A 24,040-nucleotide genomic window follows, 5' to 3' on the forward strand; every position below is an offset into this window, starting at 1 on the left:
CATCTCGCCATTATGCGAGATATTCACAATAATTCAAAGGGGTAAGCGGAACTCAGGATACTCCTTATGATCTGATTTCATCTACTTATAAATATTTAGTACCAAGTAATATTCTAAGCGTTTTGTAAGTTGTGGATCTATAGAAAATAAAGTCAACTAGGGACCTGAAAATATTTCTATTTGCTGTGAAATAAAAACTAGAGAACTAAATGAGTAAATTTTCCAACATTGAATGAAACACTATTTATTTTTTTCATTAAGAAGCTTCAAAGTCAAAAGATATTGTGGTATTGAAAATAAATTGCATACATACATACATATTTGGCGTAGGAACCGCTTTAAGCGATTATAGCCGAATCCACCAGAGCGCGCCACTCATTCCTCCTTTTTGCTTTTTGGCGCCAACTGGAAACACCAAGTGAAGCCAGGTCACTTTGCACTTGGTCTTTCCACCGGAGTGGAGGTCGTCCTCTTCCGCGGCTTCCTCCAGCGGGTACTGCATCGAATACTTTCAGAGCTGGAGTGTTTTCTTCCATCCGTACAACATGACCTAGCCAGCGTAGCCGCTGTCTTTTTATTCGCTGAACTATGTCAATGTCGTCGTATAAATCGTACAGCTCATCGTTCCATCGTCTGCGGTATTCGCCGTTGCCAATGTTTAGAGGACCATAAATCTTGCGCAAAACCTTTCTCTCGAAAACCCCAAGAGTCGTCTCATCGGATGTTGTCATCGTCCACGCTTCAGCGCCATACATCAGGACGGGAATAATGAGCGACTTATAGAGTTTGATTTTGGTTCGTCGAGAGAGGACTTTACTTTTCAATTGCCTACTCAGTCCAAAGTAGCACCTGTTGGCAAGAGTGATTCTGCGTTGGATTTCAAGGCTGACATTGTTGGTGTTGTTAATGCTGGTTCCCAGATAAACGAAATTATCTACAACTTCAAAGTTATGACTGTCAACAGTGACGTGGGAGCCAAGACGCGAGTGCGCTGACTGTTTGTTTGATGACAGGAGATATTTCGTCTTGTCCTCATTCACCACCAGACCCATACGCTTCGCTTCTTTATCTAGTCTGGAAAACGCAGAACAAACGGCGCGGTTGTTGCTTCCGATGATATCAATATCATCGGCATACGCCAGGAGCTGTACACTCTTGTAGAAGATTGTACCCTCTCTATTTAGTTCTGCAGCTCGTATTATTTTTTCCAGCAATAGATTGAAGAAGTCGCACGATAGTGAGTCACCCTGTCTGAAGCCTCGTTTGGTATCGAACGGCTCGGAGAGGTCCTTCCCGATCCTGACGGAGCTTTTGGTGTTGCTCAACGTCAGCTTACATAGCCGAATTAGTTTTGCAGGGATACCAAATTCAGACATCGCGGCATAAAGGCAGCTCCTTTTCGTGCTATCGAAGGCAGCTTTAAAATCGATAAAAAGATGGTGGGTATCGATTCTTCTCTCTCGGGTCTTTTCCAAGATTTGGCGCATGGTGAATATCTGGTCCATTGTAGATTTTCCAGGTCTAAAGCCACACTGATAAGGTCCAATCAGTTCGTTGACGGTGGGCTTTAGTCTTTCACACAATACGCTCGACAAAACCTTATATGCGATATTGAGGAGACTTATACCACGGTAGTTGGCGCAGATTGTGGGGTCTCCCTTCTTATGGATTGGGCAGAGCACACTAAGATTCCAATCGTCAGGCATGCTTTCTTCCGACCATATTCTACAAAGAAGCTGATGCATGCACCTTATCAGTTCTTCGCCGCCGTATTTGAATAGCTCGGCCGGTAATCCATCGGCCCCCGCCGCTTTGTTGTTCTTCAAGCGGGTAATTGCTATTCGAATTTCTTCATGGTCGGGTAATGGAACATCTATTCCATCGTCATCGATTGGGGAATCGGGTTCGCCATCTCCTGGTGTTGTACTTTCACTGCCATTGAGCAGGTCGGAGAAGTGTTCCCTCCATAATCCCAGTGTGCTCTGGACATCCGTTACCAGATTACCTTCTCGGTCCCTACATGATAATGCTCCGGTCTTGAAACCTTCTGTTAATCGCCTCATCTTTTCATAAAATTTTCGAGCATTACCCATGTCGGCCAGCTTTTCAAGCTTTTCATACTCACGCATTTCGGCCTCTTTCTTTTTACGTCTGCAAATGCGTCTCGCTTCCCTCTTCAGTTCTCGATATCTATCCCACCCCGAACGTGTTGTGGTCGATCGCAACGTTGCGAGGTAGGCAGTCTGTTTTCTCTCCACTGCGGAACGACAATTCTCATCGTACCAACTGGTTTTTTGGCGTTGCCGGAGACCAATTGTTTCGGCTGCAGCGGTATGCAATGAGTTTGAGATGCCGTTCCACAGCTCCCTTATATCGAGATGCTGATGAGTGCTCTCCGAGAGCAGGAGTGCAAGTCGAGTAGAAAATCGTTCGGCTGTCGGTTGTGATTGCAGCTTTTCGACGTCGAACCTTCCTTGTGTTTGTTGACGGGCGTTCTTTGCTGCACAGAGGCGAGTGCGTATCTTTGCTGCTACTAGATAATGGTCCGAGTCAATGTTTGGTCCTCGGAGCGTACGCACGTCTAAAACACTGGAGACATGTCTTCCGTCTATCACAACGTGATCGATTTGATTGCGCGTGTTTCGATCAGGGGACAGCCACGTTGCTTGATGAATTTTTTTATGCTGGAATCTGGTACTACAGACAACCATATTTCGGGCCCCAGCGAAGTCGATCAGCCTCAGGCCGTTTGGCGATGTTTCGTCATGGAGGCTGAATTTTCCGACTGTTGTGCCAAAGACACCTTCTTTACCCACCCTGGCGTTAAAATCGCCAAGCACGATTTTGACATCGTGGCGGGGGCAGCGCTCATAGATGCGTTCTAGGCGCTCATAGAAAGCATCTTTGGTCGCATCGTCCTTCTCTTCCGTTGGGGCGTGGGCGCAAATCAGCGATATGTTGAAGAACCTCGCTTTGATGCGGATTGTGGCAAGACGCTCATCCACCGGGGTGAATGCCAGGACTCGGCGACGTAGTCTCTCTCCCACCACAAATCCAACACCGAATTTGCGCTCCTTTATATGGCCGCTGTAGTAGATGTCACAAGGACCCACCTTCTTCCGTCCTTGTCCCGTCCATCGCACTTCTTGGACGGCGGTGATGTCAGCCTTTAGTTGTATGAGGACATCAACCAGCTGGGCAGAGGCACCTTCCCAATTAAGAGTCCGGACATTCCAGGTGCATGCCCTCAAATCATAGTCCTTTATACGTTTGCCGTGGTCGTCATCAAAAGGGGGGTTTCTCATCCGAGGCCTGTGTTTCTTATTCACTGGTTATTCGTTTTTATGTGGTGGGTCCCAAGCCCTACGCACAACCGCACAAGCGGGCTTCGCCTTCTCACTTTAGCTCGCCTCCAAACGGATGTCTGTTAGCTACCCAGGGGATACTTGGTCTAAAACCGGAAGTCGTGAGCTGCTTGAGTCATATGCAAAAGAATCGTTCCTGGCCACTCCCAAGTGAATGGCAATCAGAAACTTTCCTCACTTGCGTGAACTTCTACATATGACCCCATCCCCCAAATATTGCGTCATATGGTTAATTCGAAGTGGTTACTTTTGAGAGTAGATCTAGGAATAAAATCCGGTAATTTTGATGAAAAAAATGGCAGAATATCATACTAAATATTATACTAACTACTTATACTTATAGAAAATTACAGTTACTCAATATAACTCTTCCCTTTACTTCAAAAAGAATCTTAAAGCTAAAAGCTTTCACTGAAAGCTGAACAAAGTTCTCTCCACAAATTTTAGTGATATTAATATTATTTATTTACCACAAGTCTTTGGTTATAATCAGCTTATCAGTGTATACATTCTCTCTCTTCGCGCTACGCGCCATTTTCATTAACTTGCTCTCTATTTGCAACAATTCTCTTAAACACACACTCGCTCCTGCGCTTCACTTCATTTACCAAATTACTTATGTACATAGCAATTTTGCACTTTGGCCAAGAGCCGAGCAAAACTTTGTTGCGAACAGGCAACTAGAAGTCAGCACACGACCGGAAGCGACAGTAAATTACTTCCGGCCAAGCGATTTAAGATTTTCCACGCCAATGACGAGGGAGTATTTATTTGCGCCTTTTTATTTTACTTAGCGCAAAGCATTTAATAAAAGGGAAATTGTAAAATAAATTAAAAGCGGCAAATAATAGTGAAAAATGAGGACTGAAAGTGAAATTGCAAAAAAATAAAGTAAAATGTGAGGCAAAGGGCTTAATGAATAAAATGTCGGCAGAGTGTCAGATGCTCAGAAAATAAAAAAAAAAAAATTTGAAAAAGAGCAGCGATACAATTTGTATCAGCAGCAGCATATTGCCAACGCAGAGCAACTATTTTGCGAAATTGGAAAGCGCAAAAAAGAATGCTGGCTTTTAGTGCAAAGTAAATAAGACAAAGTCAGCCTGCAGGCGACAGGCAAATGACAGCGCTTTTCGCAGAAAGTCACCATGATAACAGTAAAAATGGTGGCGCAACTGTCAGCTGGCATGGCAGCTAACGGCAGTTGGGCAAGTTTTGCAAGCGCGGCAACTGCTGCACTTTGTATATAGGCAGTCGCAATTTTAGAGGTAAATGCATATACTCACATAAGTATGTACATATATACAAAGGCATATACTCGTATTTACTTGCGACATTATTTTTCTTTTCACACTTGCCGTTGCTGTTGTTGTTGTTGTTGTAATTAGTACACTTAGTAATTGTTGTTAGTTGTTTTTGGCGCTTTCGCCTATTTGCCACCAGCGCAGTAACGCTAAACGTTGGCGAACTTTGGCCCTCCATCCGTCACTTTTAATTTGCACGCTGTGCCGTTGTGTTGCACAGTGGGTTGGTTTTGTGTGAATTTCGGTCAAAAACAAGTAAGGAAAGGTTAAGTTCGGGTGCAACCGAACATTTTATACTCTCGCAATTTATTGATTGTAATTTTTTTAAAATAACACACAATTTGACCTACAAGGGGTCGGCATAATATTCAATAGAATAACGAAAATCATCACATATAGTAGATGGGGGCTGAGGTACTTCCAGGACCGATATCACTAATTTTCACCAACATACATTATATCCAAGATTATATGCTCACTTAATTTGGCTAATATCACATATTAACTAATTTATAAGGTATTCAATGGGCTTAGTATTTTTGAAAAACTAATAATTATGTATGTGGGAGCTAGGGAAAGTTATGACCCGATTTTAACCATTTTTAGTACAGAGACACACTATTAGAAGAAAAAGATTCACTCTGAATTAAATTAAAATATCCGAGAGGTTTACCAATATTTTCGGTGAAAAATTAGCCTAACGCACTGAGTTCTTCATGTTAGATATCCGGGGCCTTGAAAAGTTATAGTCCAATTTTTCCACAAGTGAACTCACAGATGATATACAGTAATTGTGTAAAGTTTTATTCCGCTATCTTTATTAGTTTCTGATGTAAATCTTATAAAGGGGACGAATCAGATGGAATTCAAAATGGTATTATATGGGAAGTAGCCATGGTTGTGGACCGATTTCGCCCATTTTCCACACGTGTCATCAGCTTGTTAAGAAAATAGTATATAACAAATTTCATTGAAATCGGTCGATTAGTTCCTGAGATATGGTTTTTTGACTCATAAGTGGGCGAAGTTTGCAATTCTTAAGAAAAATCTGAGTGCAGCTTCTTTCTGCCATTTCTTCTGTAAAATTTAGTGTTTCTGATGTTTTCCGTTAGTAAGTTAACGCACTTTTAATCGCTTCCGTAAGGGAAGCGACTGTGAGAGATTTTGCCTAACTATATTAAACTATAACCGACATCTTCCCAAAACAAATCATCAAAACCTTATGGGGATCTGGCTAAAAGTTTGATCTGTCTTCTTCATAGGAACTGAAAGTAGATTTTCGATAAGCTATTCACAAATTTTTGTTATCTTTATTTAACCAGAGTCGTACAGATGTACAGAAAAGCGGTTTGTCGTGGTCGTTGAATTGAAGTCATAATTTTCATTCAGAATAAGATCAAGTTTAGAAATATAAAATCATCGACTCACTCAAGCAAGGAGGATGCAAACGTTTTTGCACCTCTTCTACTACCACTAATCTCCTCTAACTGAAAAGCCGTGGTGTAATTTCATTTACCGAAATGGTCTATTTACACTCAGATGCTCTCTCTCCTATATATCCGCTAATAATAATTCTCCGGGAATAGTATCTTTTTAATGTGGCTATTGAAATATATGCTCTCCAACTCCTGGTCATCGGATTTTAGTCATGATTTTTTATTCAAAAACAGATCAAATTCTTACAATTTAAAAACATAGACTATTGTAATCCTCAACATAACATACTGGATATCAAAATTCAAACGATTGGATAACCAAAACGCTTTGCCTCATAATCATTCGTCATGAAAAGAGACACTCACTGAGGTTACCATGTTTTACTCTCTCAATCAAGAATGAATCAAACATCTTGAAATTGTTCATAATACTACTATCTTACCCTAACTAGAAAACCTTGAGAAAATTAATTTTACAGAAACGAGTTTAACACCAGGCCCACATACAGTCTGAGCCCATCTCTTCTATACACCCGTTCCGTTAATTATTTCTATTTCTAATTGAGGATTATCTTCTTGACATGGTTATCGAAACTGGGGCGGTTTTGCACGAAATTTGAGAAGGCTACCGGACCACTGGATCTTTTTGACTATCTACAATATTCAATAAATTCGTGCTTTAAATTCTCTCGATGTTGCTGTTAGAATCATCAGCACTATCTAAATTAAGAAATAATCCAAAACAATAGATGCACAAGAGCCATATTTTCCTTCTGAACCCCCTTTGCTTCTCCATTCCTTCTCCAAATAATGCAATGCGAATCCCCAGCATTTCAGCAAAGGAAGAACAGGAGGAACGTTGCAATTAATTTTCGCATTATTTTCATTAAAGGTCCTTCGATGGTCCTTCATTGTTGTTATTGTTGCACTTGCACTACTGTTAACTTGGTGCTTTTCATTAGCCACTGCACTGTTTTCTTGTCATTTACAGTCATTATTTTTGCACTATAAAATGGTTGTTGTTGTTGCTGCTCAGTTGTTGTGTGTGGTTGTTCACAATGTGCTTGCGACATTTTCGTTGTTGTTCATTGTTGCGCATGTTGTTTGTTGTTGTTGGCTAGCAAAGTTCGCCATTAATTTGCATATTAACAATTTTTATAGCTAACGCCAACGAAGCATGTCGCTTAAGCGGTTTGCTATAATTTCTGCACTACATGATTTTATTGTTATTTTTGTTGTTGTTGCTGTTTAAAATTTATTCTCATTGGTTTTTAACGGTGTCTTTAACTTGCTGTGTGCTGCCTTTTCCTTGTAACCAACCGGCTGCTCTTAGTGGTTAGTAATTATTTTATTTATTTTGTGTTGTTTAATAAACTTGTGTGGACCAGTGGCATTTTACCGTTAAATTACGGTTTTTCATTTTATTTATTTTTCTTAATGACTTTAATTGAGGTTTTTACTTATACCCACACTTTTCATTTTGTCGCCAATTTCACGTACGATTTTTAACGGTTACTTAATTGCTTGCATAATTTAATGCAAAAACAATAAAAATTAATTAGTTTTTCATCAGTCACACCAGTGCAGGCCCACAGCACTCATTAGTGGTGAGCGATGTGGCAGACGCTGCTGGAAAAGATTATTTACTCGTACATACTCGTATGTACTTAAGCTCAACTCTTCATATGTACATATGTAAATTTATATGTGAAAAATGCGGTAATTAATACATAAATAATTGGTGTATCCCAAATGCTGTTGAATGATATTAATCCTCACATGAAATGTACGCGCATACCCACAGGACTACGAAGCTTCACATATCAACATATGTTTGTATTAATTCACAATAATTTTTTCCTCTATTGTTCACGTATGCTTGAACCTCTACAATTATAGTAAATATGTCCTCAATAAATATGCAATATTCGTAAATATACGGGGTGACTCGAAAGAAACACATTCTGATTCCCACAAAAAAGAAGTTATATGTAGATAATAGACTTTTCGCACAGTCAGCTTAATTAATTACATGAAGATTATAACTGTGAAACCAGTTTTTGCCTTTCGCACAGCCGGCAACTCAATTAACGAACAGTTGTTATTATTTCTTTTGCTGTTCATAAGCAGTTGGTAAGTCTAATCAGCTGATTGCTATTTTATCAATAACCACAAGGATATAATCGAGCAAAGGCCGGTTAATTGATCAATAAACTCCTGTGTGATGAGTCAATTTGAATAGATAAATCGAATCAAATTTATGTAATTAAATTTACGCTTTATATCCGCCGTTTTCCAATAGATGTCTCTAGGGTCAAGCACTGGTTAATTAAATCGTTTTATATCGATCTTGGACATATGTGTCAACATTAACCCAACAAAATATTTGTAGAGATCTGTTTGCATCCCAAAATTATTCTCAACTGAAAATGTCACTTATTGAGCCGAATTCTCGACATTTGCGGGAAATTATGCTTTTCCTTTTTAATTCCAAGAAAAATGCGGCTGAGGCTCATCGATATTTGTAACTGTTTTTTACAAAAAAAAAACTTAAATTTACGAAAAAAAAACGGCGGAAGCAAAGTTGTAGACCAATAAGTAATACGAATAGCTCCATCAATCCAAGATTATCCTATAAAACATTTATAATAGATCTTTACAAGAAGTGTGATAGGACAAAAAAGGTTTTAAGCGATGAAGGTTAGAGTAATTAGCCGACGAAAGTACCTACCGAAAGACTTGGAATGGATGAAAAATAATATGCTTTTGTTTATAACTTTTAGTAATTATTGTATTATGTTCTGATATCCTAAAATTGAACCAATTAGACCTAAAACAACCCTGAATTAAGAGTTCCAATAAGCAATTATTTCATATTAATCACATTTGAATCAATTGAACCTATAGCGAATACGAGAAAGATTCCGCCATGTGCACTGACTTCTATATTTGTACTGAGTTGTACTTATCCGACATTTATGCCTCTCTAAATTTGCTCTCTTCGAAGCATCGGAATAAAATATACATTAAACCGAAAGATAATAGATCAACTCGCTCGGTTAGTCGATTACAATTACTCCTTTATTGTGACCACTCCCACTTTGAAGAATAACTATGTATATGCTTCAAATTGAATCTGAAGAATGATCTGATATAAAAAACAATCGTTTTAAGGATTCCCAAACTGATGCAAAAAGCGTCTGAAACCCAAGCTGTTTTAAGAGAATCAGTTTGAGGTTATGTTTAGAGTTAAGTTAAGTAAAATGAGATGAGAGAAAATATGCTTCGAAAGACAACTGTATTTGTACTGGTACTCAACTTTCGATAGATCATGTCAAACTTTCGATAATTTTATAAGCCGAAAGTTTTCTCGATGTTGCTTCAAAGTAGGAAAAGGAGATTGAAAACTTCCGAAATATGACGACAGTTCCTATGAATAAGATATGATATCTCAGCTCATGTTTCGCTAAGTCATTTAACTAGAAAGTGAGTGAGATTATTTTGTCGATGTCAAATTAGTAATGTGTTAAGAGAAATCTTGACATTTTTATCTTTGAAACATATACTATTTTCAGAATAAAAAGTCCAATTAGACCAATTAGACTATAACTTTTTAAAATAATTTGCATGGTATTTCTTTTGTGAAAGCAACATGATCTGTATGTAAACTCATATACCTATTTATAGCGTTCATTTTTACCAGTAGTTTCATCTTATACCATACATTATCCAATCCAATCACCCACTATAACAAACTGTCCGCTCTTAATGATCATTTATTAATGTGTGTATGTATGGACACATTCTCGCACAGCGCGCTTAATTTCGTGCGTATTTCATGCTTGTCCGCTTCCTACGCATTTTCCGGCGTTTCTTCATTTCACATTTCGCGATTTCCTGTGCCGACGCCTCCACTCCCCTCCGCTTAAATGCAACATTTTAATTTGATGTTATTAAAATGTTGCGCGAAAAGAGAATAATTTTCATGCTTCACTTCATTACACTTAAACGGAAATAATGGTTAATAAATTAAAAACTGCTCTTTATCAGCGTTGCAGGCGAATGTGGAGTCGTGTTCAAAGAAATTGTTGACTTTAAATTTATGCGCAAAATTTATGTTTGACAAACTGCTAGAAAGTAATAAAAAACTGGATTTATTAGTGTAATATCGAACTGAAATTATGACAGTAAAGTGGATGTGGAACTTTTGAAAAATTGAGAATTGTCTAAGTTATCGTAAGTATGGTCGTTAGTGTTAAGCATGCTGGTATAAATCACAAATAAATTAGAGTCTATGTTTTATTCCCTCTACGAAAGGATTAATGCGAATTATATAAGTACAGCGTCATAAATAGTGCTTTCGTAGTGATACTAAGCTTTACTAACCAACAACTTTAAATTATCAATTCTGATGCTTTTCTTGAAACCATCTCTGCTGCCTACCTAGTGGCAAGACTACATTAACCTACAGGTCATCCGCATTATATAACCTCTTTTTTGATAATTAACTATTCAAAAGTCAAGCAATTATAGACGAAAAGCTTGGACTGTCTCCGAAAGATCAGTCAACGCATCTTTAGTTTGATTATGAATTCAAAAATATGTTTCTAATAGTAGACAAGTTACCTATATCGAACGTATGAGGTATAAAACCGTGTGAACCCTTAATTTTTCGGAAACTGTTGAAGCCTTGTCCAAACAAACTCCTTTATGGGAGAGAATTTCAGCCATTTAAGTAATAATGGGGCTCAATTTAATTATTTAATTTAATTAAAATTAAAATTCATTTAAAAATCAGATTGAAGTTTAAGCCCGATTATATTGACTGAAATGACTATGGTTTTTCATACTCCGAGAATTTATAAACTTGAGTATGACGAAATACAATATTATGAGACTTATAGCCTTTTCGCACAGAAGCTAATTGATCAATTGACAGGCCTTTGCTCGATTAAAGCGCTGATTTAGCTCGATTTACCATACAAAATAAATATCTTATTTCCTACATCAATTTTTAATCGAATTATAATCGAGTTGAAATTTTAGAATCAATGATGGTCACAGAATAAAAAAAACCAACATGGGGTCTAAAAGCCAGAGAATAAAATATCTTTAGTTTTTTTGGTACAAAGGCAAATTGAAGTCTAAACTCGATTATATTGACTGGAATGTCAAAGGATTTTCATACTCAGAGGTATTAAAAATTGAGTATGATGAGATACAATAATATGAGACTTATACGCCCCTATTCCCGTTGTCGTTATCGTTTTAAAACGACTTAAAAACGCCTATTTGGCATTCCTGTTGGCGTTAACGACATTTATCGAAAATAAATTGAGATTCCCCAATTTGAAACGACTATAGAAACAGTCGTTTTTTGTCGTTGCTATAATTGTGAGCGACATAGAAACGACGCGGTTGTTTGAAGGAATATTTGAAGTGAAGATGAAAATTCCAAATCGGAAACAGTTTGAAATTTTAATTTCTGAAATGGAAAAATATCCTGCATATGCCAAAGACTTTAGAAAAGGGATAAATCCTTTAAATTTCGTTTTTTTGGGAGGGATATTTTTTTCTTAAAAAAAAAAAATAAATCCATTCCACCGCCATCTCTCGTCGGAAATTGTTGGCATTAATAAAACTGCATTTTTAATATTTAAGAATATATTTAAGATATGAAAGATCTTAAAATTCAAAACGAAGAAAAAAATAGTACTCCAACAAGAGGAGGAGTTATTAAACAGATACCCATGTCTCCTTTGGCTGGACCACTAGTTAGAGTAGTCGGATTAGCCAGAAGCAAGGAGCATGAGACGCTGGAAGTATAACATATTTTAGAAAAAAGTTTGGAGGACGCAGATGTCACCACTACTTCTTTTAAAAAATCAAATAAAGATGGAAGACTAACATTGTTGTACTTAAGTAAAATAATTAAAGTGATAACGTTGTTTAGAGTCAATATAGAATAGCATAAAATCCATTAAGGACTGCTTTAAAAATGTGTCTCGTTGCATAAGAAAGAAATTTTTATATGGGAAAAGAGCTCCTTAAAGTATACTATATAAAATATGTAGACAAATTTCGATAACTTTTCTTAGGCGTTACGATATACTTCAAGAATACCAATTTAGGAACGAAACGACGATAAGAACGACAACGACTTAGAAACGACTATTAAAACGACAACGACAACGGGAATAGGGCCGATAGCTTTTTCGCACAGTTTAAATTAACAGGCCTTTGCTCGATTAAAGCGCTGATTTAGTTCGATACTTACTATACAAAAAAATCTAATTTTTGCTGCTGGAAATAATGGTTGTGGTTATTGAGAAAATATCAATCAACCAACTTCTTATGAAAAGCGAAAACAAAAATGTATAACACTGCTGATCGATTATTGAGTAGCTGGCAGTGCGAAGGGCAAAAACTGGTTTCTCAATTTTCAAAAAAATTAATTGATCAATTAATATAATTTTCCACGATTTTTGAATGTTGATCCGTTGTTTACTCATTAAATACTCATTTCTCAAAATATATGTAATATTACTGTTAAAGACTTGTCTTCATTTTGACAGTTAGTTAGACAGCTATCCCTCTGGGACAATATCTATCTCTAAAGACCCCTTTTAGAATGAAATATTTCCGAACATGCCTAATTAAAATGGATTTTACTGATAGACTGCAACCAAGCTTAATGCTTCATTTGTTATTCTATATTCACTTTGTTGTAATTATTTTTTGAACTCTAATATTTTTCAAATTCAAAACAACACGCACACAAGTGAAGCGCATGAAAAGTAATTTTTATTATCTTCAAATTGCGAATATCCAATGAAATGAGTGATGTTTATTTGCTGTAGCAACAAATTATCAATGACTGCATTAGCTGTGATTATGGCGAATTTTCAGCACAACACAAACAATATCCATTGCGTTCGAATGCACTTGGTGTAATGAACGTGTTGTAGTTGCAGTGTTGGTAAATATTTGTTTATTTGCATATTTTCGATTACTGATTTATTTATAATGCGAACGCATTAACAAGCTGCATATGCTTAAATGCTGGCAGCGCACGTGTTTATGCATAAATTAGTGAATTTATTATTATTTGAGTAATTTATTTAGAATAACATATTGAATATGTAAATGTAACATTTTCTATGTGATGGTGTGTTTGCAGTTGTAAAAGTGCGAAAATTAATTATTGATTGTGAATTCTAAACTCAAATATTGACTGAAATGATGATAATATTTATTTTGTTAGAATTAGAGGCGTGGAAAATTGGTTAATTAATTAAAAAAAAATAAAAATTAATTTAAAAAAAATTTAAAAATTAATAAAAATTAATTCAATAATAATAATAATTAATAAACAACAAAAAATTAACAACTTTCACTTCACTCATTTACATAATAAATCCACTAACTCAAAAATTTAATTTTTATACACATCCTCAGCGAATAAAAAATCTCATGGCCAACAAACGCTTATAAAATTCTATAGAAATACACACAACTACAAGCTTAAGTGCTTTGCTAATCATAAAAGTGCTTTTCGCATCAACTCTCTGTGCCATCGTAAAAGTTAAAAACCAAACAAACAAATGTTCTTTTAATAGCTTTCCATGTGCGAGTATAGATTTGATCAAAGATTTATGCAGCTGATTTGTTCTAGCTTCCAACAGCGAGTGAGCGCAGCGTGCACAGCTTAAATGACTTAACGAGCATGCAAAAAAAGAAAGAAATAATTCAAATAAAAAGCATTAAAATTTAGCGCCGCATAGTTGTAGGAGCTTAATCCGCTTTAGTTGATGAAGGCAGCGCACAGCAAGTACGCCCGCGGCGCTTGTGTGGAGGAAATGGATTTTCTTTTAGCAAATCTTTTCAAGTGTTATATGACACCATGGCAACGCATGGCACATTGCAACAAATTGCTAAAATGCTTATATTGACTTTTAATGCAAGTTATGAGCACGAAATTTCCACTTGCTGCAAGTGAAAAAGGATTTTCAAGAGGAAAATATTTAATGGTTGAAGTATAAAACACGTAATATCTCGAGATGATGTTTCTTTCTACATCTATTATATTGTTTCGATATTGTCTAAGGCTATATACATAGTGAAGCATAGAACAAAGTAATGAATAATGTGTTAAGTAAAGAGAAGAATGAATGAGTTCGAAAAATATTCAGTGCTTTCGGTATACCGAAGCTCCTAAAGTCATCCACATAAGTTATCGAATATAGTGACATTTTTAGATCAGCTTAGGTTAGGTTAAAGGACTGATACAAGGAATCCCACTTTGATAACTAAAATCGACAGTCCTTTGTGTTGCCGCAAACTTCTAAATATGAATACCAGAGACGCTTAAGAGTCGACAAAGTGCTTTAAGCCTGTCACAAGCTTGTTTAGGTGGTTAATATCAATCCAGTCCAATGCATATGGTTCGCCAAAATTAGTGCTACCGAAATTATTGCATTTCTCGGAAGAGATTCGATATATTCTAACAAAAGGCTTGAGCACTTGATGTCTTTTACTATTTAAATGCTATCATCTTTGTTTCCGCTGTGTTCTGAGACATAAGATACTACTCGAAGTTGAACTCATTCTTAAAAAACCAAAATATTTTTTAATAGAGAATATTAAGGCAAAGAGGGAAACTACAAATTGAGAATAGTAAGACAAATAGAGTGTTCTAGAGTTCTATAAGATTTGTCCAACTTCGAACAGATAATACGTTTCATAAGAACTGGGCATAAATTGTGCGGATGATTTTCATTGCCTGTCTGATCCAGTAACTTGACCGATATATGCTCCTCCAACTACTATAGCCTATCGGTCCACAAAGTTCAAGATTTTCATATTTAGTTCTACGATCTCATTTGATAAAGGCTCGAGCTATGTAGATCCTAAAATTTTACTATGCCGACTATTTCAATCCCACTTCCTTCGTCTCCAAAGCTATATACCAATATTTTGTCACTACTTTAGAACCTTATGTTAAAGAAGAAGGAAGAAGTACAAAGCAGGATCCTATCCAGCTTTTTTATTCACGAGTGGAGCTCTTGTGCTTTCATAAGTAAGTAAGTACTGCATTTGTGTTTTCAATCGTACAGATCATACAGTGTAAGAGTAAGTGTAAGGGTATATAAGAATACTTACTATCAGGTCGCAAAAGGTGTTGTGTACTGTGTTGTAAAGGGTTTTTCAAAAGTATACCGATAGGGCAGCAAACGACGCCATATTCTTTCCCGTTCTTTTGGCATTTCTCTTCGGTAAGATTTGCCATTTCAACATGGAAAGATATATGATTCAACAACGAGTCGAAATTATTACAATTTACTACCGAAATTCGGAGTCAGTGGACTCAAATTTAAGAGCGCTACGTCCAACTTATGGTAGTCCTGAATGGCTTCGTCAAAAACAAAATACGCGTTATTGACCAGTCAGACAGCAATCTACACGTACTCCATGAGTCACCATTGCATCTCGAAAAATTACGGTTTGGTGCGGTTTCTGGGCCGATTTCGTCATTGACTTCTTCTTCAATGATGATCAAGACCGGCACACTACTTTAAATGGGAATCGCTACAGCACTGCTCAATGATAACCCAATATTTTTGGCCCGAAATGGATTATATGGACTTGGACAATATGTTATTCCAACTGCGCCACAAGACTAGACTATATAGAATATTTTCTGTGGAGCTACGTCAAGTCTATGGTCTATGTCAACAAACCAACGATGATTGATAAATTTCGTACGAATATCGATTTCTGCTTGAAAACCATCGAAAATTGGGTTCAGCGTCTGGACTTCTGCAAGCGTGCCCGCGGTGGCCATGCAAAAGAAATCGAGTTCCATTCATAACGGCATCGACTTTTGTAGCGCTCTTATTGAAAACCATTTAGGTCTTGCCTAGTATTTGTTTTTACTCTAGAGACTTTAAAGAAAAATCATCTAATACTGCAGGCAACATTTAAAGGATATTTGATTAATATTTTTTTTTGTCTTTTAGTCTGTTTGATAAAATAATTCCATACAAAAACTTCATTTCAAAGAATTTGCGAACTATTTAAAATATTTGTCAGGTGTCAGAAGACGACATCGGCAGCGTAAGAAATCGCAAAATAAATATAATAAATTCATGCGGAGAAACAATTGCCCAACAAGAAATACAATTAAATATCTAGTTTTCCTGCACATAGTATTCTGAAAGAAGAAAGCCAGTAAATGCAATTTAATAGGAAAAAAAACAGAGGAAATTGCAACCAATGAAACAAACTAAAGCAAAACAAAAACAAAAGTTGCGCGCCATAATATATTTATATACGGAAAATTGCGAAGAGAGGAAATTAAATTCAAAATGAAATTTAATAAACGTGATGGACAGTCGAAGAAAAATACAAAGTACGAGCAACTACTAAAAATATATGTATGTATGTATGTGCATAAAAAAATCTGCATAAAATATGCAGCAATAATAAAAGTTGATACATGCACCCACACACATATACACACACATATACGAGTACATATCTATTAAATAACCGATGGGCATTACGCAAGTGCGGCAACAAAGTTCACAACAATGTTGCTTGGAAAGTGTAGTGAGTGAGTGGCTTTTTGTTGTTGCATGTGTTCCTCACAATATTTGCGACTCAATAAATGCAATTTTCATTGTTAATAAATTTATGCAACAACAAATAAAACAGGCGGCCGGAAGGCAAACTTGCGTCATCAATAGCTAGAACTATGACATATAACTACAGCCTCATACATATAAACTTAATCAACTTGCAACAGCAACTGCAACGATTTGTATGTTTGCAATAACAATAATAGATAACAATAGCAAAAACAATACCAAATCGACTACAACTTCATCTAATTGCGCAGCGAACCAGCAAGAAAATAATGTTTTGTGAAAGAAATTATTGATATGGACCATGGATGCCATCGGACAAATGGGGCAATGTGCATAAATTTAGAATATTTTGATATGCAAACAGAAATAAATATTTTTATTTTATTTTTGTGAGTTTGTATGTATTTTTATGCGTTCTGCTAATGCACTGGAGGATATTTCGGTACTTTAATGAACAAATGGACTCATTGAATAATTCAAATTTCGTTCTGGATAAGTTGTATGTCGAAGAGCTTTCAATTTCGTGGTCCATTATCTGAGAACCATAGAGGCGTTGATTCTAAAATTTTCAAAATCCAAGTTATCTGGGTAAATAAATATCGTATTACTAAAGATATAATTCTGATCTCGACAATATGCAGAAGAGGACCCAGTCTAGTAAACTTTCGAACTGCACACGAACTCAACTTTATAAAGGATTTAAGTTAATGATCAATATATTCTTCTCCACCCATATAATGTCTATCTATAAAGATCATGAAGACTAATGGGCTCTCACTAAATAAATATTATTACGATTTTGAGACAACATGTGACGAGATCGAATGTGGAACACAGCAAACGTGTGCTTAAAATAGGTATGTTTGGAAGTAGAAGATTATCGTTAAGCAGAGCCTGAGCTTTATTCCTTGATCTCACCAGCATCAAGAAATGTTAATTTGGTATATGAGAGCTTTGTAGAATGAGCGAGATCACAATCGATCAATTCCGACCGGTCATAAACCAGTGTATTCACTGGATCTGTCAGGTCTTAGAAGAACTGTTGCAATAGAAGCAAACCCCGAAACTGTGCCCTATTTTGAGACAAACTACAAATCTTACTACCAAATGATATCGTAGCCCGATACTAATATCGGTGCATCGTCATCTCAATATTGATTTAGCAAAACGAAAGCTTCCACTAGAATCGGTAAAGCTTTCATATAAGGTCACTGATTTTTTATTAACAAATGTTGATTATTTGTATCCGAGCACCCAAAGCTTCTGAGAGTCATCAATGAAGTGTGTGGTCTGACATTGTCCTGGTGGAACACCACACCTTACCTGCTGGCAAATTCTGGACGCTTCTGCTCAATCGCCTGCTTCAAGCGGTCCAGTTGTTCACATTCGATGGTTGAATTAAGCGTCTGGCTGGTTTGGGATCAGCTCATAGTGGATGATTCCCTTCCAATTCCACCAAACACACAGCAAAACCTTCCTGCCCGTCATCATCCCCTGTCGCGTGTGGGTCGAGTTCGTTCCGTTTCTGCAGCATATCGCAGGCGTTGATTCGGTCCAGAAGGTTTTTTTTTGCATCAAATCATGCGGCACCCAAACATCAAGCTTTTTTGTGTATCCGACCTTTTGCAGATGGTTTAAAATGGTTTGGTGACTAACTCCCATCTCCTGTGCGATGTCACGAGATGCCACATGCCGATCTAACTCGATGTTTTTCGTGATTTGACCGGTATTCGTCGTCACAGGTCTTCCGCCCGCTGGCTTATCCATGGTGTCGTTTTCACCCGCTCTGAATCGTCAAAACCATTCCTCCGCAGTTTGAAGTGATAGAGTACCATCTCCCAAAACTTAAAAATAGCGCGAATTTTGGGTTACTGAACTCCATGTTTACACGTCGAGTCATCAACGTTTTGAACGCAATATCCAAACTAATCATGCATAGTGTCGTTTTGTTGGTTATGTCAAGACCTTTCAAAGCTGTATAGTTTGGCCAGATACGAGCAGCGCTTTATACATAGCGGAAATTCGAAAGACAAAAAGGCGGAGGGGAGATATTGGCCATCCTCATATATGCTGTTCCGACGATTATTCTTGAAGGCGCAAAAGGTTAGATCGCTGAAAGAGCTTAAAGCTTTACTGAAGAAGTTTATAAAATTATATATATTTTTTAATTGGAAAGTCTAAGGGAGAGGAAAAAGCTATTCTTAAGTTAAATAAATGTTTGTAGATTTATTAAGTGAATTTTTAAAAGTTTACCCAAAATACCAAATCAAAAACCAAAACTCAGTTTATCTACACTTTAAGATTTAAAAAAGCTACAACATCCAACTGTAAACATAAAACTTGATCTCACAGTTAATTCGACATAGCTCTGCACGGATATGGCGAATAAAGAATGACATAAAAACATTTAAAACAATTAACTTTATAGCCTTCTATTTAGGGTACTTTCTAACTGGATATTTGGCAATGCCAAATAGAATTGAACTCACTGTGTGTGTATGCGTTCGGCTACCGATTTGGCAAAACTATTTTGACAGCACTCTCTATGTGTTATAGTGCTCGGTGGGGGTAGAGAAGTGCAAGCGAAAGCAAATATCAACAACAATTGGAGGTCGTAGGCGGGTTTATTGCTGTGCTTTGCTTTCGCTTACACAAACAAAATTGTCGACACAACGACGCATTGAACACATCACAACATCCGTCGAAATATTTCCGGTTGCGAGCAGACAAGCTTTAGTGGCTGTGGGTGTTGAAAGGTGGGTCGTATGCTATGGCAAGCGGATGTCCAAATAAAGAGCGCCCACAGTCAGATATATTTACAGTTACATACATATATCACATACATTGTTGAGCCAAATAACGGTCCGTTAAATCATAACAACAACAATGTGTTAAATGAGAATTTATCGCCGGCAACGGTGTTAAAGCAACGAAGATGTGCCGACAATAGCCAATAATGTTGCTGATGGCTCAGTGGAATATGGTAATAAACGGGATTATTACAATGACGCGAGGCAAAAAAAAATAATATTCGAGTACATACTCATATACTTACATATATTTCCGAATATACAGAAGTTATAGTACATAGTTGGAAAGAAATAGGTATACTCCTACAACATCAGGCTTATTCTAATAGGTCGGGAAAATAATGTTAATTAGCTGTTTTTGATTCGTAAGAACGTAAGAGCTTTTCTCAAATTATTTAGTCGAAATTTTCATGTCTCTCAAATTAACAATTTTCTTCGTCCGTGAAAAAAAATCAATATTTTTTGCCGTCGATTTATCATCTTATCCTGAATTTTTTACATTCAACCTCTAACTAACTTATAAAGGATACCAAGGGACATGTGTCCTGTTATTTTGAGGACTCAGGATATATCTCAAAATTGACTCCCAGACCAACCCGTAATCACACCCGAAAGACACTTGATACTTTAACTGGCATCAACGCTGTTCAACTAGAGTTTTCCTAGTATTGACTTTGACATAAGGTCCTTAATAAGATCACACTATAATTAATATATTCGAATTCAAATATCAATATTTCTCTGAACAAACTTCATTTTTTACACGAAAAAAATATCGTGAAAATAAAAATTAAGATATTTCTTTCTCAAATAGTACAATATGGCATTAGTCACCTAAGGTGTGGGTTGAGACACCGGAGAAGTCAAGTCGTCTTTTCTTGTCTGATACGACAAGCTATGAACAGCTTCATAGGTGACAACCAACACCGAACAAGACGAAATACGTATGCTCGCTTGGTGTGGATTAGAGCAAAATACGTTTTTGACTAATCCGGTGTAGGTTGGGCCTAAAGCAACTCGAATACGGCTCGACGGATTTGAATGAAATTTGAAATACATGTGTTTTATAGTCCAAAAATCCATTTTATTTAAAGGCGATGTTATATTTCGAGCTATGTTAGAAGATTTTGGATATATTTGATGAAAAATTGGTCCCAATGACTGTAGAAAGCTACTAAGTATAAACAAACTGGCATACTTAGCTGTAGCTAAATAATTTCCGTATAAATTGAGTATTAATTTTTGGGTTTCTAGGTCAACCTATATACCAAGCATCTGTATGTATTTTTGACACTAAAAGGTTATCAAAGCGGCAACACTCAAATATACTTGATTAAAGCACGAAAAAATCGTACCGAAGGTGATCAAACCTCAACGGTCATAAAAAAGAAAATTACAAGCGAGTTTTATATCCTACAAAAGCCTAATTATTAAACGAAAAACACATATTTTCCGCACTTGTAAGCACCAAAGGTTATTTATTGAAAAATTTCTTCCGCCTCGAACTCCCATTTTCTCAACAACTTTATTTTTTTCCACATTTCATTTGCGCTTTGTTTTCATTTTTTTTTTGTAGGTGGGCCCATTATCATGGCATGCAATGTACAACCACAACAACAGCAACAGCAACAAGACGAACAGCAGAACTCATTAAGGCAACAATGTATTAGGCCACAGCAAAAGCAACAGCTACAACAACAACAAACGCAATCAACATCACTGCAAGAAGACCAACAAGAGCAACAACAACAACATCCTCAGCAACAACAGCAGCAGCAAGCGATAGAGCAACAACAAGCCACGACAGAATGGCAGCAATTGCCACATCAGCAACAGCAGGAGCAAGAGTCGGCGATGCAACCACAACAGCAGCAGCAACAACAACAGCCAACAACTACCAGCTGGCGTTGCTCGTTGCATGCAACAATTAAATGGTTGCATCGTCCGTCTACAAGCGTCACGTTGATGTTGCAATTGCTGTTGTTGCTGTCGATAAATGCAGCGGCACGTGGCGAAGGCAATGTCGGTGAGTAGCAAAGCAATTTATTTATTCACTAGCACTATGTACGAGTATGTAGTGTGCCGACGACACAAAGAGATTGCGTACCAAGCGCTCGAAAGTATGCTTCTGTGAATCATTTATCTGTGTTTCTGTGTAGGTATGGTAGAAGTACCAAGTGCCGAGTGCCGGTTTATTGCATTTCGAGTCAAAGTCTAAAACAATGTGTTGAAATTCCCCTCACCCATATTGGCACAATGTAGTTGCACTACTGCGGGGCGTCTAAATTACACTTGTGCCACTTGATGTCCAAAATTACTAACCGCACTGGTTTTTGGGCTGGTGACTTTGCCTTTTTGCTATTTGCGAAATTCATTTGCTGCACGAACTACATATGTGTAGCGTTATGTAGATATATACATACGTGATGTGTGCTCATGGAAAACTATTGTTACATTGGAGTACTGTGGTTGGGAACTAACAGTAGTTCTGGAATATACATACATATACACAAAAGAACTATTTGTAGAAATTTCGAAAATTTACCAACCAGGATCCATATGAAAATATGATTTTAAATGCGAGTCAAACACTGAACAGAAATGGAATTCTTCTGTCACATACCTATTTTAACAATTCCCGAAACATATGTATGAAGAATCAAGCTCTTTCATATTATAGTTAACTTTTTCCTCTACCAGAGAACAAGACTGCGATTCGAAGAAATGTACTATATATGAAACCCTCACTAAATTCATATTAGTTCTGGCGTAAGTTGAGTTTGATTCAAACGTAAGTTGAAATAAGTTAGTTCTAATGCGTATAACAGTAAAAGGTCCGTCCGTGTGTCCGAGCAATAGATAACTTGTGTACCTTGGGACCCTGAGGAGGTTGGTATTGAAAATGGGTGAATCGGACCATTGCCACGCCCACAAAATGGCGAAAACCGAAAATCTATAAAATGTCATAACTCAGCCATAAATAGAATTATAATAGTAAAATTTGCCATACTAGGAAGGGGTATATCTGAATGTAATTTTAGTGGAAAAATGGTCGTCGCCTCGGCCCTAAATAGGTTTTTTGAAAATATCTCATACAAAGGTTTGGTTGAAAACTTCTAAAAGTGCGTTAACTCACTAATGGAAAACACCAGAAACACTCAATCTTACAGGAGAAATGGCAGAAGAGAGCTACACACAGATTTTTTTATGGAAAATGGGCGTGGCGTCGCCCACTTATCGGTCAAAAACTATATCTTAGAAACTTCTTGATCGATTTCAATGAAATGTAATCTGTACATAACACTTTCTTGACACTCTTATGACACAAATGGAAAATAGGCCAAATGGGTTTACAACCATGACTTCTTTCCATATAACTCAATTTAGATTTCCATCTGATTCCTTCATATTATAATGTATACATAAGGAATCGATGAAGATAGCGGAATAAAACTTTACACAAATACTGTATATCATCTGTGGCTTCACTTGTGGAAAAATTGTCGAAATCGTAATCGGATATCGAACATGGAGAACTCAGTGCCTAAGGATAATTTTTCGACGAAAATCTCTCAGATATCTTAATTTAATTCTTAGGGAATCTTTTTCTTTTAATCTCGTGTATCTCTGTACCAAAAATGGTTAAAATCGGGTCATAACTTCCCCTAGCACCCATATACCTTATATTCGGATTATCAAACTTCCGGTGGGCTCTATACCACATATATCGGTTAATATGTGTGATATCTTAGCAAATTTAAGTGAGCGTATATACCATATATGATGATTTTCGTTATTCTACTGGACTTTATGCCAAATACATGGATCAAATTGTGTATTATCTTAATAAAACAATATCAACAAATATCGAGAGTATAAAATGCTCGGTTAACAATAGTTCTCAAGATTTTCGTTAATAATATCTAAACATAACCGCACGAATATTTCTAATGTCAAAGAAGCTATTGAATTTCTTTCTTAATATTTCGGTAATATTTTGGAGTGGAATCTAATCAGTGTTCTAACTAATTTATATATATTTATAATACGAGTATTTAATATTTAATAGATTTTCAAGCACTTACCAATACATTGACTCATAATTGTTTTTTCCACCAACCGAAACATTATTGAATCTGAAATATAAATAAAAATGAATTCATTATATATTTTCAGTATAACCACAACTCACAATTTTATATAAGACAATTTTAAATAAATTAGTAATCAAGGAAAAATGATTATTGAATAGAATTAATTTTAAATTTGGATTAATTGAGTCTGTTAGCGTACACTAAAATGTAGGCAAAGTAATGCTGAAATGTAGGCAATGTAATGCTTTTAAAAGCATACCTTTTGGCGCAATGCTTTTAAATCATTGACATTTCTTAAGAAGACTACATTGAAACTAATTTATTTTTCTTAAAATTCTTTTCTTCGTTTTCTCTTTGTGATATAAGAATATAGCTTTAATTCCTA

General features: G+C 36.5%; 1 protein-coding gene across 2 annotated transcripts in view; it reads left to right on the plus strand.

Moving 5' to 3' along the window:
- LOC105215047 (uncharacterized) overlaps positions 1-24,040 on the plus strand; it is a 158,948-nt gene that overhangs the window by 54,870 nt on the left and 80,038 nt on the right. For both annotated transcript variants that reach the window (XM_054227637.1, XM_054227636.1), the window contains one exon: positions 21,138-21,587. In XM_054227637.1, the coding sequence (XP_054083612.1) occupies positions 21,152-21,587 (436 nt within the window). In that variant the 5' untranslated portion in view covers positions 21,138-21,151. The remainder of the gene's footprint in view (positions 1-21,137; positions 21,588-24,040) is intronic.

This window comes from Zeugodacus cucurbitae, chromosome 3, assembly GCF_028554725.1.
Source record: "Zeugodacus cucurbitae isolate PBARC_wt_2022May chromosome 3, idZeuCucr1.2, whole genome shotgun sequence".
Taxonomy (NCBI): domain Eukaryota; kingdom Metazoa; phylum Arthropoda; class Insecta; order Diptera; family Tephritidae; genus Zeugodacus; species Zeugodacus cucurbitae.